This window comes from Clarias gariepinus, chromosome 16 (assembly GCF_024256425.1).
Source record: "Clarias gariepinus isolate MV-2021 ecotype Netherlands chromosome 16, CGAR_prim_01v2, whole genome shotgun sequence".
NCBI classification, from domain to species: domain Eukaryota; kingdom Metazoa; phylum Chordata; class Actinopteri; order Siluriformes; family Clariidae; genus Clarias; species Clarias gariepinus.
In genome coordinates this window covers 13,107,811-13,122,500 of record NC_071115.1, presented here as the reverse complement: position 1 = coordinate 13,122,500, position 14,690 = coordinate 13,107,811, and the positions used below count along the sequence as shown (strand labels likewise).

Sequence of the window (14,690 nt, the reverse complement as noted above, 5' to 3'; positions counted from 1 at the left end):
TATTCGTAAATAATAATAATATATATATATATATACACACACACACAATATATATATATATATATATATATATATATATATATATATATATATATATATATATATATATATATATATATATATCATAATACTATTAGATATAGTATTATAATAATAATAGTAATAATGATAATAACAACAATAATAACAATAATAATATAAAAAACAGTCGTATTGATAGTAATAGTAGTAGTAGTATAGTCTATGAACATTTCTTGAACATTTTATCGTGTGGATACCTTTTTTTTAATCACGCACGATATAAGGCTCCAAAATTAATGATAGTTTTGAAAATTATTCATTTTTATATTTTAGATAGATAAAAAAATAACGTTATAATACATTAAATGTTTTAATTTGTACATTCTTACCATTTGTTTTAAATGCTTTTGAGACTTCCGTTACATCAGGTCAGGACGTGACTGGTTCCTTACTTGGAGAGACCAACAGAGTGCAGTTACATTAGGGGTTGTAAACTAATGTGTTTAGGGCATCAATAAACAGGCCGGAAAACGCCATAAAAAGAACAAAAAGAAGTAAGCGGAAAGGAAACAGGTCAATAGTTTTTAGTGTCAGTACGGTCTTGGGTGTTCCTCTAATTATTGTTTTTTCATCGAAGACTTTACTCATGAAAAAGTCGCATTTGCAAATTGGGAAAAGTAAGACAAATTTAGATAATCGTCTTTTTATAACGCTGTATAGTGCATTGCTCGCTTTGTTACATGATGCAAACTAAATTTCTGTTCCTGTTGACATTTGTCAGAATAGTCAGTAACATGATGATTACAAATGTAAACGATCATATTTCATTTTCATTTCTAATAATATTTACATTATATTATTAAAATAGCAGTAAAATGTAATAACCACACACATAACATTATTTTGCAGTCTCCGCTTATACCCCATTTTATATTACAGGGTTACTTCGCAACCTTAACAACATGAGCGCACATGCTTATATTTGTTTAGAAATCTTTTGAGGTTGTGAAACCGCTTTTGATGTGTTGTAAGAGTTTTTTTTCACTAATAACACATAACGTCATTTGGCTGTTGCACACAAGGGAACGTAACAGATTTCTGTTAAAAGCAGTAGGCTATATCCTATTAAAATTTGTCTTTCCCATTACCCTGAATTGTTTCTTGATGTTACAATGTAAAGATGGCCGCCATTGCCTATCTACTAAATTTATTTGATAAACACATAATAATCCACCTATCATGATCGTGTACGTAAAAGGGGCTAAATAAATTTATTTCCGTCAGACGATTACCAAAATATCTAATCAGCGCCAAGTCTTGCACGCGTAACAAATATTTAAGTTCCTTCTAAATTTTTCGAGCTTTTTTGAAAGAAAAAGATGGCGACGGCATCTTGGGCACTGAGGAGAAATGCAATAAATTCCTTGTTGTTTTATGAAAATTTACAACTTTGTGATAGAACTTTATGAGTGCCTGGATCCTGGGATTGGCCGAGGATGGTCATGTGGATGTGTTACCGTGAACGTGAACTTTTTATGATTTCCCAAGTGGTTATATTGCAGCATTCTTTTGGCCGCTGCGCCTTATGAAGCTTCGCCATGTTCTTTAACTGTCCTCCTTCTATCTATACTAGGCAAAAAAATCAAGATATACATGTAGTTTACGCTAGCTGTTCTGTCTCCTGGTAACAGAACAGGGAGACCAGCCTCTTTTGCGCTCGCTATGCTAATGTGGCCGACTAAGATTGGGATTTCCTCCACGATTAAGAGTCTGACTGGGATTTGGACACGCAGCAGATTTTTTGTATATATTTTTCAGACGTGGATCCGAATGCCGTTGACTAATGTGACCAAAAACGACTGAAGCAATGGCATTACTGTTGGTTTGCACTAATGGTGGATCCGGGCAGGGCAACAGGGCTTTCCAGCGTGACCAACGGCAAAGGATTCTCCCTACTGTTTTAGCGCAATCTAACGATTTATCAGCAAAGGTAAGATGCGATATATTTTTAAGGTAATGATCAATTCGAACTACGATGCAGCTTGAATATAAAAAAAACATTTTAAACATGCTATCGTTATCAGAGACCATAATTTTAAGGATCTTTACAAAGGAGTTTAAGGTAGCTGCATGGAGCGCATGTTTATTAAACCATTTTAGTCTTGTTTTAAACGATTTTCGAGAATTTTCTTTAGCTGTGTGATACAAATATCAGTTACTGTTGTTTTTAGCTTGTGGATGCAGTCATTGCGGTGTGGAAAGTGAGGTCAGTGATGCTGTGAGATGTGTTTGATGTATTGGCTTGGTTGCCAATCAGATCGTAGCTGTACTTTCTTGGACCACATATGACATGGAATGCGTTTAATTAAAATGCACGATGCAATGGCGCATTTTGCACACAAAATGCTGACAGAACATGGATGTGAATGGCAGTAATCTAATTCCAAACGAATAAATATCGTGTAAAATATCTAGCGAATAATTAAACAACTCTGTAATAATTAAACAACCCTGCTTCCATTCTATGGTTAAAGTTTTCTCGATCGTAAATAACCCTAGATCAAATATACAAAACCCGTTTAGAATTTTGCTGATGGTTTTATTATGACAATTATTTTGGACCATTCTTGTGATATGTCTAGCCGAGAAACTATTCCACCAAGGTCACAGTCGGCATGCACCTTTTTTTCGTTTGTTTGTGCTTCCTTCTCAACTGCTCTACCTTATTGCAAGATTTTTTAATTTGGTTTTTACAGTAACGTACCAACATTCTCTTTAAATTATAAATTAATCAATTAATAGGCCCATAGCCACCTATCGAAGGCCTATCTATGAAGAGTTACACATAATTAATCACCCTGTCGATGTTTTAAAAGCCACTTGGGCACATATTGTTGTTACTGTATAACGAGTCTAATCCTGTTTCATTTATTTCTATAGTTTTGTCTTATCAATATAATGATGAGAAGGTGGGCTATGTGTCTGTCTGTCTGCCTGTTTGTGGAATGCAGACCCCATCCGCTGAACGGAGTCTTTGTGGCTGAATCTCTGTTTCTGGCTATTTGGTGCCATCTAGCGTCTCAATCTATGTATTGACAGTGTGTCTGCTCACGTCACGACGTTCGCTAGGACAGATGACTTGTGTGTCTGTGTGTGTGTGTGTGTGTGTGTGTGTGTGTGAGAGAGAGAGAGACAGACAGACAGACAGAGAGATGTTTTATGACAATGTGCATTTGCCGCAAAATCACGGTGTATGAATTTGTTTCAGTGGATACATCACATTGTATCAATGTAATAGAAATGTGAGTATTTTTGCCTCTCTCTTTTTCTCTCGTCTACTGTTTTAGTTATTTTTATAGTCTATATATGTTTGATCTCGAGGTTTCCTTTTCTTCTTTAGTATGTTTGTATTTTAATGAAAATTAATGAAATGCTACTTGCAAGTAGCTAATCTTTGAAAGAAGAGCAATAAATCAAACAGGACCATAGATAACAGAAAACCTAAAAGGGTTGGCTGTTCAGCCCGATGGCAGTGAAACGTAAAAGAATGCAGAGGCTGTAAATTCTTGAGGCAGTTGTTGCTGCTCTTTGAAGTGTCTGCTTTAGCTAATTGATTAGAAAATTGAAGCCTTGAGGTTAAATATTGATTCATAAGTACTATCTTGTTTCCTGAAACTTCCACAGTAAGCGGATGAACCTTTTTTTATTCCATTCTGGTAAATCGCCACAGTGCTGTCTGAAATTAGTGCTCAGTCTCTCTCTCTCACTCTCCCTCTCTTTCTCTCTCTCTCTCTCTCTCTCTCTCTCTCTCACTTACACACACACACACACACACACACACACAGACGCGGTTATGGGTTCTGGTTACTGTCCCCCTCTCGATACAGTTTAAGCTAGAATAAGTATTGAGCCCAGTAGCCGAAAACATAGAAAGAAGTAGCGACATGAAACGAGAAATGGGAGGGGCCCTTATAGAGTCTTGCAGCAAAACAGCGTGGTAGATCTGTACAGATTTGTTTATGTGGACTTGGCCTTTAAACTTTGCCAAACATTTTACAATTTTAACAGACTTTGTTCTTCTCATAAGCAGACAATGGTATTTAGATTCATGTCAATTTTAATGAGCCCAGTAGTCGAATAACTATAATCACTGCCAGTAATAAATACAGTAGCAGACACAGTAGTGTAATTACGCGTGGTTACTGTAGCATACAAAATAAGTATGAACTCACTTAAATGTATTCTTTTTTCGAAAAAGTATACAATGCATGGGCTTGTTTTTTGTATGATTTTTAGTGTATTAGTCCCATACAGAAATACTTAGTCTATACGTTAACGTATGGCATTGTGTGATATGCAAATTTAAAAGTGTCTAAATAAAATAATTAAAATAATTGAAGTTGCTCTCTTATCAAAATACATTTTAGAGCTATTTATCTCATGCGAAGTAGAAACTCATCAACTGAGAAATGAACCGCAGAACTTCCGAATAAGTAAAAAGGTAAAGTTTTCTTTTATTTTAGTTTATTTATTTAACCCAGACAGTCGCATCAATTTACTTAAATAAAACATTTGACATTTTCACCTAATTTATTCTTTAATATTCTTAACACAACAAAATAAGCATGATTAAGGATGACAATAAACATTTGTCAATCTAAATATATATTAACTTGATTTTTCAATTAATCACATTTAATATGAATAAAACACATCACCTATTGATATCATTAATAAAAGAAAATGGTGGTCAAGTGGTCAAGAATTCACAGTGCATATACAGAGACCTATTCTATGGAGTTACACAAACTTATTAAAGATAATATTGTTTTCAAAAAATGATTAAGGATCGACGTCAAACATGTGGTATTTAAACCAACTGTATTTTTTGTGCAAATAAAATACATTTTAAGATAATTGCATATGATGACATGAATGGCATTTAAGAAGTAAAAACACACACAAAGCAAAACATGAAAAACTTATTGTCAACACATAACATGTTAAAAAAAAAAGAATGGGCTACCATACAGAAATATATACTATGAGAAAATGTAACGCGGGAACAAGCATACTTACAATATATCCTATGCCATCACAAATGCAGAGAACTTTAGATGAGGTTACAGTAAACAATAAAGTCATATATTTAAAGTGATTTCCTTCGTCCACGGCGATCGTCCATGACAGCTGCTTTGCATTCCAGTCTGTTATGATGAACCGTTTTCAGATTTTTTTTGCTTCTCAGTCCGTATAAAATATCTGTCGGAAAAACAAAAAACATAAAAATTGCTTTAAAATCGAGTTCAAAATAAAGAACCGAGTTTTAGAATAAAGTACACCTCGCGTTGTTAGTCGCACTGATTAAAAATTCATAAAAAACAAATCAACACTAGCTGATATTACTCATTAACAATAAACATACTTTGAACAATTACAGTTTCCTTTTGATTTCCCATGCAAGTGGATACACAATAGATGCTTTCCGCTCACAGAAAACCAAGCAATGCCAAAGGAAGGGCAGCATCCTCGTCGCGCAAGAAGGAAATTGAAATGAAAGTAAAACGCACACAACCCCCAGCCACTTTTAAAAATATCCACTTTTTGTCCCAAATGGTTCAGTGGTTGTATAACGACAGGACTCCAGCCATTATAACTGTACTCTTGGTTAATGACAAACACACGCACCCTCGACTTGAATAGCAGTGTGGGGAAAAGCAGAAAATAGCAAAAATAGTACTGACTTACATTTTAGAGTTTTCAGGCCAAATGATTTAATCCAAGTTGGAAATTTTATGCATGAAATGCAGTCTTGAGTCGTTCATGAGTCGTAACATGTTTAGAAAAGACGGGTGTGCCAAATTGTTTTATCACACCACATATAAGTTTAAACATCGGAGGGTGAACCTGTGGACAATGAAATTACCTTATATGAATATGAATTAATATGACAACATCCCCGTTGCAAGTTGTTTAATATTTGCACAGTCAAACTTCTGGGCTGTAGTACGTTTATCCCAAAATATATATAACAGGGTTGCGATGATATAATATTCATTATGTGCTTGCTAAAATGGCTTTTCGTGTTTGTTTATTATTTTTAAATTACTCTGTGATAATGGTTATTATTGTGCTTCTATTATAATGCTTCTTACTATGTCTATATGAAAATACATTCCAATCGAATAAAAACTGCACTTAATAGTGAAAATGTCATTTATTGGAAATCCGCTTTTTTTTATTCTTAAAAAATATCTTATTTTATGTCACTACATACAATACGAAAAATGGGGGGGGGGGGGTGTCAACATGTTAAATTTAGCGTTTAAAAAAGCTGTTATTTTTAAGCAATGTCATTCAAAGAAAATGAACAGAGAACGGATAAAAAAATACGGTCACCACTACAACTCCTTATTCCCCCAACCAAAAAAAGGTACTAATTTGCAAGCACGGTCGCTTGCGATTGGTCAGTGGTTGGTCAGATGGTATGGTATTTCTCTGTCCCGCACTGGCACATAGCCACCCAGCAACCCCCCCTCACCTAAAACCCAATCTCCGATAAACTACTAATAGCTAAACCGCTTGGACTATAAAACACAACAAATCATAAACCAAGGAAAAGAACCGTGCCCTCCCAATGAGTTCCTATTTTGTAAATTCTACTTTCCCGGTGGCTCTGCCCGGAGGACAAGAGTCATTTTTGGGACAGATACCCTTATACTCCTCCGGATACACAGACCCTTTACGACACTATCCCGGTGCTGCTTATGGAACTAGCAGTGTCCAGGAGAAGGCATACCACTCTTCCTTTTACCAGCAGACGAATGGTGCCTACGGCAGGGCGACCACCATCGGTTCCTGCGATTACGCGGCAGCAAGCTTTTGCAGAGAAAAGGACAACGCCTGTGCCCTCCCTAGCATAGAAGAACACTCTCTTGTCCACAATCAGGAGCACAGAAAAACAGATTGCACAGAATCGCTTGGGAAAAGCATCTATACCGAGGGCGATGAACAGAAGCCGTCAGTGCCAGTATACCCATGGATGCAAAGAATGAACTCGTGCAGTGGTATGTACATGTTCTAATGTTTTCTTATGTTATTGCCATCTCTGATTTAGGCTACAGAACTAAAGTGTGTTACTCGACTGACTGTATAAATCCGGAAGCACATAGAGTGTATGTACAGTCTTCTGTCTCCAGCATATATTCGTCTCGACAGTGTTATACTAAAAGCAGAGAGGATATATGACAGCCTTTCAGTTGTGAGAACGCGTTACCTTTATTGTAAGAATATCAATTTTTCTTAATATTATAATATTGTAGTTTAAATTGCCTTATACCAACAGGGATTTCTTGTCTGTTAATATGAAGTGACGTTGCCGTTTTAATTAAATTCTCCAAGCACTATCATAAAACACAGTAAAAAAAAAATAGAAAGTCCGAATTATAATCTTAGTTTATATAGTTGTAGTAGCCTACATAGGAAACTAAACACATAGTGTTGAAACTGATTTTATAAAATACTGATTTTACATGCCAGCTAATAGCAAGACGCACTGAGTTAGCTAGACCACAATAACTCAACGGGAATTGATAGTATCTGTCTTAAGGATTTTAGTGACAACCTTTTTACTTTAAGTCATGAATATCTGCCACTGTGTACTATTCGTGCAGTCGCAGTCGATAGCATTGTGAACACTTAATAATTGGCTGTGGGCATACAATTCGCAAGTCATGTTACTGTCCTCAAGCTGTTTTTCTAGTACACATTTGTCATTATAATCATTATAATATGCATGCTTTTGGCGTTAATGTGAGACTATCCCCCACCTTTCCTCTTTCCATTTCATGGACAGGGACCTTCAGTAACCCTGGTCGGAGGGGTCGTCAGACATACACCCGTTACCAGACGCTGGAGTTGGAGAAAGAGTTTCATTTTAACAGGTATCTTACCCGCAGGCGCCGTATTGAGATCGCACACGCTCTCTGCCTGACTGAACGCCAGATCAAGATTTGGTTTCAAAACAGGCGGATGAAGTGGAAAAAGGAGAACAAATTAATCAACTCATCACAAACCAGTGGCGAGGAGAAAGACGAGAAGAGGACAGAATGAAATTATTGCAAAGAGCAGCAGACACCTCAATAACTCATCAGAAGGAAAAACTCTCCATGCACATAGATTTGCTTCGTTGAAGTTGTATTGGTAAATTCGTTGTAGCATTCCACTTATACATTTCATTTTATTTTGTTTAACTCTTACACAATGTCTCTAATTAATGTCTTTTATGTGCTAAATATGATTTAGTTTTTTTCTTCTTGCATTTAAAACGGATATGTGTAACACATTTTAAATGTTACATTCGTACTCATATTTAAGCTGTAATAAAATTAAATAAAATCTGATTGTACGAAATGACACATTTTAATTACGGTGATTAAATGTGTAAGGTGTTTACTGAATTTATGGAAAATATAGGACTGAAGCTTTCATTTTCTTTTCTAAACTAAGAAGCCGGGTGTTCATGTTTATAGTCTATTGATTTTGTATGTGGATTCCAATTGTTGTAATATTTATCAGGAGAAACAATTAAATAAACAAGGAAAGATTTCACCTGACATGTCCTGTTTGGTGACACTTATTTTAGAAACAGAAATAACTATTTCTTAGATAGACGTATAATATGAAGTATGATTTCTATCAAATGTGTCATTATTTTTTTCCACGTTGCAAAATTATCATAATTTCGGAGAGCACAGCGTGAATTCGTCTATTTATTATTCACAATTTTTTTATATAAGTGCATAGAAAACACAAGACACAAAGTTATATTGGAGGCAACTTAAGAAATTAGCCAACCCCAGGTAGCAATTGAGAACAGGTATACTTAAATATCATGTCAATCAAAACCCAGTTTCCCTTTTCCCCACTGAAAGTCAAGCCGCGGTGTTCAGCGGCAAAATACTCCATGCACAGTGAAAGGAAGGGGTTCAGTGATTTTTCACTGATGGCCAAAAGAGAAAGCTGACCTGTCCGTACTGTGCACTCACCCAGAGAAAATGGGCATTTAAGAAAGTCTTAGAAGCTCATATTAGAAGCGTCTGTTTCGTTATTCAAAAACGCTTTATTTGCAGACTCGCTAATAGCAAGATATTTAAGAAATGCACATATTTCTTACACATAACATACATTTCTTACCAATATCTTGCTATAGAAGTTACATGTGGTTGCTATAATAGAACTTATGCAAACATATTTACAGTCCTACATTTAACACAACTATTAATTAATTAATTAATTAATTAATTTAAAATCTATTTTAAATGCGTATAAGTTAAATAGTCGATATTTGATTATCCCAGCTTAGTCCATGTTTTTCTGGTTTAAAAGTAAGCAAAAAACAAAAAAACAAAAAAGAACATAATGCTGCACATGCATGAAATAACTTGTGCCTTTGTGTCAACAAACCATATATCAACTCAGGTTATCTATCACAATCTTACATTCCTCATGGCTTACGGAGGACTCTTTTTGGTTCGCAAACGGAACCAAGGACCTAAAATTGAACAAGTATAAATGAAAATATCTATTTTTTTTCAATCATTAGATTATAAATGAAACTATATAACTATATAATAATAATAATAATAATAATAATAATAACAAAAACAACACCAATAATAATAATAATAATAATAATAATAATAATAATGTCACATATAAGTACGTCTATGCAAATTTATGCAAATTATAATAACCCTTAATTTTTAGTCACTGCCTTACAAATTCTGGATTATTTTAGTATTAAAAAATTATTTAGGGCACAAGAGTTGTGCAGTTGTGTTCTTACTAAAAACGATAATTAAAAAGAAAAAGAAAAATAGATCCATATCCCTGATAAGGGTTTACTGTGCTATAAATTACTTCGCCAGTAGGTGACGCTGTCTGCTCACATGCAACATATCCTTGCAATGGGAGGCACACGAATGCTCGAGGCTACAACTCCCCGTCTCGTCATCATTTGTAACCATAGAGCATGAATTACCTCTTGAAGTCATCAGTGAGAATTTACGACTGGTCAACAAAAGCACGTGATTCCCAAACGCACCCCCACCCCCATATTTGGCCGCATACATAGCAAAAACGAAGTACAGTGCATTGCTATAATTCATTAATACATCATAAATCGTGAAGCACAGCGTTATAACGACCAAGATCTACAAATCAAGCTCGCTAAAACAACCTAAATGAGCTCTTACTTTGTAAACTCGTTCTCAGGGCGCTACCCAAATGGCCCTGACTATCAGTTACTAAATTATGGAACTAGCAGCAACGCTATGAACGCCTCGTACAGGGACTCCGGCACCATGCATTCAGGCTCTTACGGCTACAACTACAATGGGATGGACCTAAGCGTCAACCGATCAGCCAGTACTGGCCACTTTGGGGCGGTTGGGGACAATTCCCGGGGCTTCCAATCTCCAGCCCCGGAGACGCGATTCCGTCAGCCGTCAAGCTGCTCACTCGCATCCCCGGAGCCGCTGCCCTGCTCTAACAGCGAGAGCCTAGGACCCAAAGGCTCTTCACCCCCCTCGGACCAAAGCTCTTCCGCTGCGAGTAGTAACCTCACTAACAGTACACATTTTACAGAAATTGACGAGGCCAGTGCTTCATCTGAGACCGAAGAAAGCTCCCACAGAGCGGCCAACCAAGCTCCGCGGACGTTGCAGAAGCAAGAGACCACGGCAACGTCTACCAGCTCGGCGACAACCGATGGCCAAGCGCCACAAATATTCCCTTGGATGCGGAAGCTACACATAAGCCATGGTACGCTTATATTGTCATATTTACGCTTCGTTACTGTTCGCGATTAAATGTCGTCTAATTTGTGTTTAGAAGTTTTTTTGCTTTCAAACAGTGGGGAGGAATTAGCTTTTACTTATTTTCGCAAAAGTGTCATAAATCTTTCAAGCGTGGAACCTCGCAAGCTGTATCAGAGAAAGGGAGAGAGGTGGAAGAGAGGACAGCAAGCCATAAATGCTTAATAGTTTTTGTTTCTTTTAAAAGTTCCGTTTTATGGCGCAGAGGAATGTGATTACTTGGGTGAGTAAAACCATCCAGTAAAAAATACAAAAGTGCTGAGAAACATTGTCGACTAGTGGAAACTAAAAGAATACACTTCGTTACATGGGAAAACTATTATGTGTTCCACTCAAAGCAAAAAAAAAAACAACAAAAAACATAAACCAAAAAAACGAATAGTAAAAAAATATTTTTCCGCACATATGTGCACTGTACCATTTGGTGATTGCACTGTACTCATTCAGTCATAAATCGTGAGGCCGTCAAGAGTATTTGCATGCAAATATCCAAATTGCAAAACACTTTTGGCGATCTGTTCTAATGCTGTATTGCGCCATTCTCGCTAATGTTTTCTTTCCAATCTTGCCATGCAGATATGACTGGACCAGATGGAAAAAGGGCCCGAACTGCCTATACCCGTTATCAGACGCTAGAGCTGGAAAAAGAGTTCCATTTTAATAGGTATCTCACCCGGAGGAGAAGGATAGAGATAGCCCACGCTCTATGTCTCTCAGAACGTCAAATTAAGATCTGGTTCCAAAACCGGCGGATGAAATGGAAAAAGGACAATAAGTTGAAGAGCATGAGTCTGGCTACCGCAGGTAGCGCTTTCCAGCCATAGTGGTAAAGCAGATCATGCTCTAAGTGCTGCAACGAAATCGTGAGGGGAGTATTGATGGGAAAATTTCAACAGACTATTACTAAGTACTGTAAAAGCGGCACCTTCCGGCATGTTTGGGGGTATTTAAATCAACTTATTTTTTTCTGTGGTACTGATAAAATAATAAAATCACAGTGTTCACATGGTGATCGTTAAAAAAAAGATTATTATTTCGAAAAAAGAAAATGAACAAAAAGAAAAAGAAAAATAGCCGCTCGTTGTCCTTGTAATGAATATTGTTTGTCAAGTGCTATGTATAATGCTCTGAGAGTTAGCATGTTAACTAAATGTTATAACTTATTTACTACCTATGCCTTGTATACCTTTGAGTTTACAGCGATGCTTCTGCCCAAATATGAAGTGATGCTCTAGTCAGCAAGCTCTTGTTGTGACTGCATTCATTTTAGCAGAAGTGAGGCTTCTGTGTTCCATTGTCATATATGTTTGAAGTCATTGTCTAGATAAATTCATTAGACTTTTGTCATGTGCTAAAATTCTTCAATTATTTTTGAAAAAAATGTAAATAGTTCTAGAGTCCTGTATCCGTTCTACGTGTGTATAGTTATATTCAAATTATGTAACTGTATATTCCTGGATCATGTTCATGTTCCTAAAATGTACATATTGAACACTTTTATTGTGACCATTTGGCTATTTGTAGTAGGAAGAGTGAATGACAAATGTGTGTGGGAAAATAGCCATGTCGAACTGCCTGTACGCATTTTGCCAGTTAGCTTTTTGTATTTGTTTGTAGCTTAACTTGTAGTAAAAATAAAGTTCTCATTATTATTCAGACCCATCACGTCGGGAGAAACCATTGCATATGTATGTCTCATATCACTATCTAATACTCTTACTATTTCTTTTTCAATACACTATATGCAACAGTTCTTTTATAAGTAAAAAAAAATCCACATTAATAAGCTACAAGATTGTTCTAACGGGATGCTAAATTTGCAGTAGACCACAAGACATACTAAAGATTTAAACTGACCCACAGACCACTCTAAAATGTTGCCTATTAGCTTAAAACTTAGATCGGATGGAGAAAGACGTGACTAATTACAAATTACAAACGTCAAAAAATATACAAAGGTAAAACCGAATCTAAATACTGTTATAGACGTAATGACATACTAGCCTTTCTGTCAGTGACATTCAAACAAAATTTTTATTTGTGATGTACAGACCATTATTTTGCAGTAGTCCTGTCTCTCAGTAAACAAGCAGCGAACTTGTAAACTTACCACAGCCATACCGCTTTGCTACGTCTAAGGCGACTTTTGAGAGCCGAGTAGATTGTCCAAAAGGTGAACCATATCGCCTGGCCGGCTGCCTTTTGGGATTCAGTTTTTGCCAATGACCAAACTATACCAAAAGAGGCTATGACATTTACATGTCAAATGGATGAGCGTTTTATCTTGAAGTTAGATCGTAAAAATCTCGCAGGCCACAGACAGATATCCCTTACTGGCTCTCAAAAGTCACGTGGGGTCCATAAAGTTAGTTTTATGGTTTTGGGGAGTTGACAATGTACTATATATTTCACATACTAGAAAGCAAGTGACGGTTTAACTGCTACGAATGGATTCTAAAGGGTCAGCAGTGAGGAAAATAACGTATGTCACTGCTCTGACCGTGTCTGGCCCATACGCTGTCTCGCCAGTTCTACCCATGTGGAGGTGGATATGAGGATAGGACTATGCAAACTCCAAGTAAGTCATTTAACATTAGATTGGTACAACAATTGATAAAAGAGATAAGTATATGAGAGAACAGTATCCTATGGTTGTTTTAACTGCGTTTATAGAACTTGTAGCACGCTTAACAGGTCATGTGTAACCTTTAGAACCAACGTGAAATACATAGCCTCTTTGTCCAGGTACAATTTAGTCTATTGACTAAGCAAGCAAAGGTGATACGAATTTACTAGGTTTCAACTTTCTAAAATGATCGAACAACCTGGTATCCTCTTAAATCTTAAATTCACATTTGGCACTGCTAAAAAAAAAATGGCAATGTAATATTACCAAATTGTTGTTCAGTATGAATGCATTATGTGCTGATTCTTAAGTCCCATAAGCACTGGATTTGATACAATGAAACAGTCAATGACTATCTCTTAAGTTTGCCTCACTTTTTATAGAATATATCGTAATGTTCTTGTTTTGCTCTCCACTTCAGTTTTATTTAAAATAACATTATGGCATGGCTTTATATTGTATGATTTATAAATAAAAAATAATGTTTATAAAAATAGAAACAAAATTCCATACTCCCTCTCCCTCTCTCTCTCTCTCTCTCTCTCAAACACACACACACACACATACACACGCGCGCGCGCGCACGCACACACACACACACACACACACACACTAAAAACATTACAATATACCTCCCCCAGTTCTACAAGTAAATCTTTGTTTCATCCACGCCCATGCATTTTTCAAAAAGGAAATGTGTGAATAACACACACTGGCAGCGGACTTTCCGGACAAGATAACAGAAAAATACACCAGCAAAATATTTTGCTATGCAGACAGATAGATTAAGGAGTTTATGGGAGGTCGTTATAGGAATATTTAAATAACAAACAAAAATCATTCATTTAAAAATTTTCATTAGAAAATTTCTCGCATACTTCTATTTGTATAGTTCTGGGAATTGTATTAATGTCGTGATGCCTGGTCTGCTGAAGATAAGATTTTTTTGTAAACTGTTTATCATTAAACCACATATAATGAGGCTCAAATTATTGCATTTTCTCTAAAACAAGTAAATATTCGCGATTTATGTAAAAATTAAATTGCTTTCATTCTACTATCTAGCAGGTCATAATAACTTTTTTATATTTTGGTTCGTTAATGTTTTAGCATTTTTGTTGGCTATCAAATACTTTCGTAGTTGTGAAACAAGGGTGAAATTGCTC

At 36.1% G+C, this 14,690-nt stretch overlaps 3 protein-coding genes across 4 annotated transcripts in view; all 3 read left to right on the top strand.

The window, feature by feature from the left end:
- The first annotated feature begins 1,693 nt into the window (after positions 1-1,693).
- hoxb3a (homeobox B3a) overlaps positions 1,694-14,690 on the top strand; it is a 45,307-nt gene continuing 32,310 nt past the window's right edge. Inside the window, exon 1 of one of the 2 annotated variants that reach the window (XM_053514478.1) lies at positions 1,694-2,011. The gene's annotated coding sequence lies outside the window, so the exon portion shown is untranslated. Of the gene's footprint in view, positions 2,012-13,353; positions 13,477-14,690 lie in introns of those variants that run through there. The other variant, XM_053514479.1, reaches the window with a different exon arrangement.
- Positions 6,334-8,626, top strand: LOC128544414 (homeobox protein Hox-B6a). Its single transcript, XM_053514490.1, has 2 exons — positions 6,334-7,088; positions 7,877-8,626. The coding sequence occupies exons 1-2, from the start codon at positions 6,659-6,661 to the stop codon at positions 8,131-8,133; spliced, it is 687 nt and encodes a 228-aa protein (XP_053370465.1). The 5' UTR covers positions 6,334-6,658; the 3' UTR covers positions 8,134-8,626.
- LOC128544412 (homeobox protein Hox-B5a) lies at positions 10,149-12,556 on the top strand. The gene is made up of 2 exons (XM_053514488.1): positions 10,149-10,845; positions 11,475-12,556. Exons 1-2 carry the CDS (start codon positions 10,266-10,268, stop codon positions 11,720-11,722), a joined length of 828 nt encoding a protein of 275 aa, XP_053370463.1. The 5' UTR covers positions 10,149-10,265; the 3' UTR covers positions 11,723-12,556.

Coding starts and splice junctions, on each gene's coding strand:
- LOC128544412 (XM_053514488.1), top strand. CDS start 10,266: ATGAGCTCTTACTTTGTAAACTCGTTCTCAGGGCGCTACCCAAATGGC. Junction 10,846..11,474: donor GAAGCTACACATAAGCCATG/GTACGCTTATAT, acceptor CTTGCCATGCAG/ATATGACTGGACCAGATGGA.
- LOC128544414 (XM_053514490.1), top strand. CDS start 6,659: ATGAGTTCCTATTTTGTAAATTCTACTTTCCCGGTGGCTCTGCCCGGA. Junction 7,089..7,876: donor AAGAATGAACTCGTGCAGTG/GTATGTACATGT, acceptor TTTCATGGACAG/GGACCTTCAGTAACCCTGGT.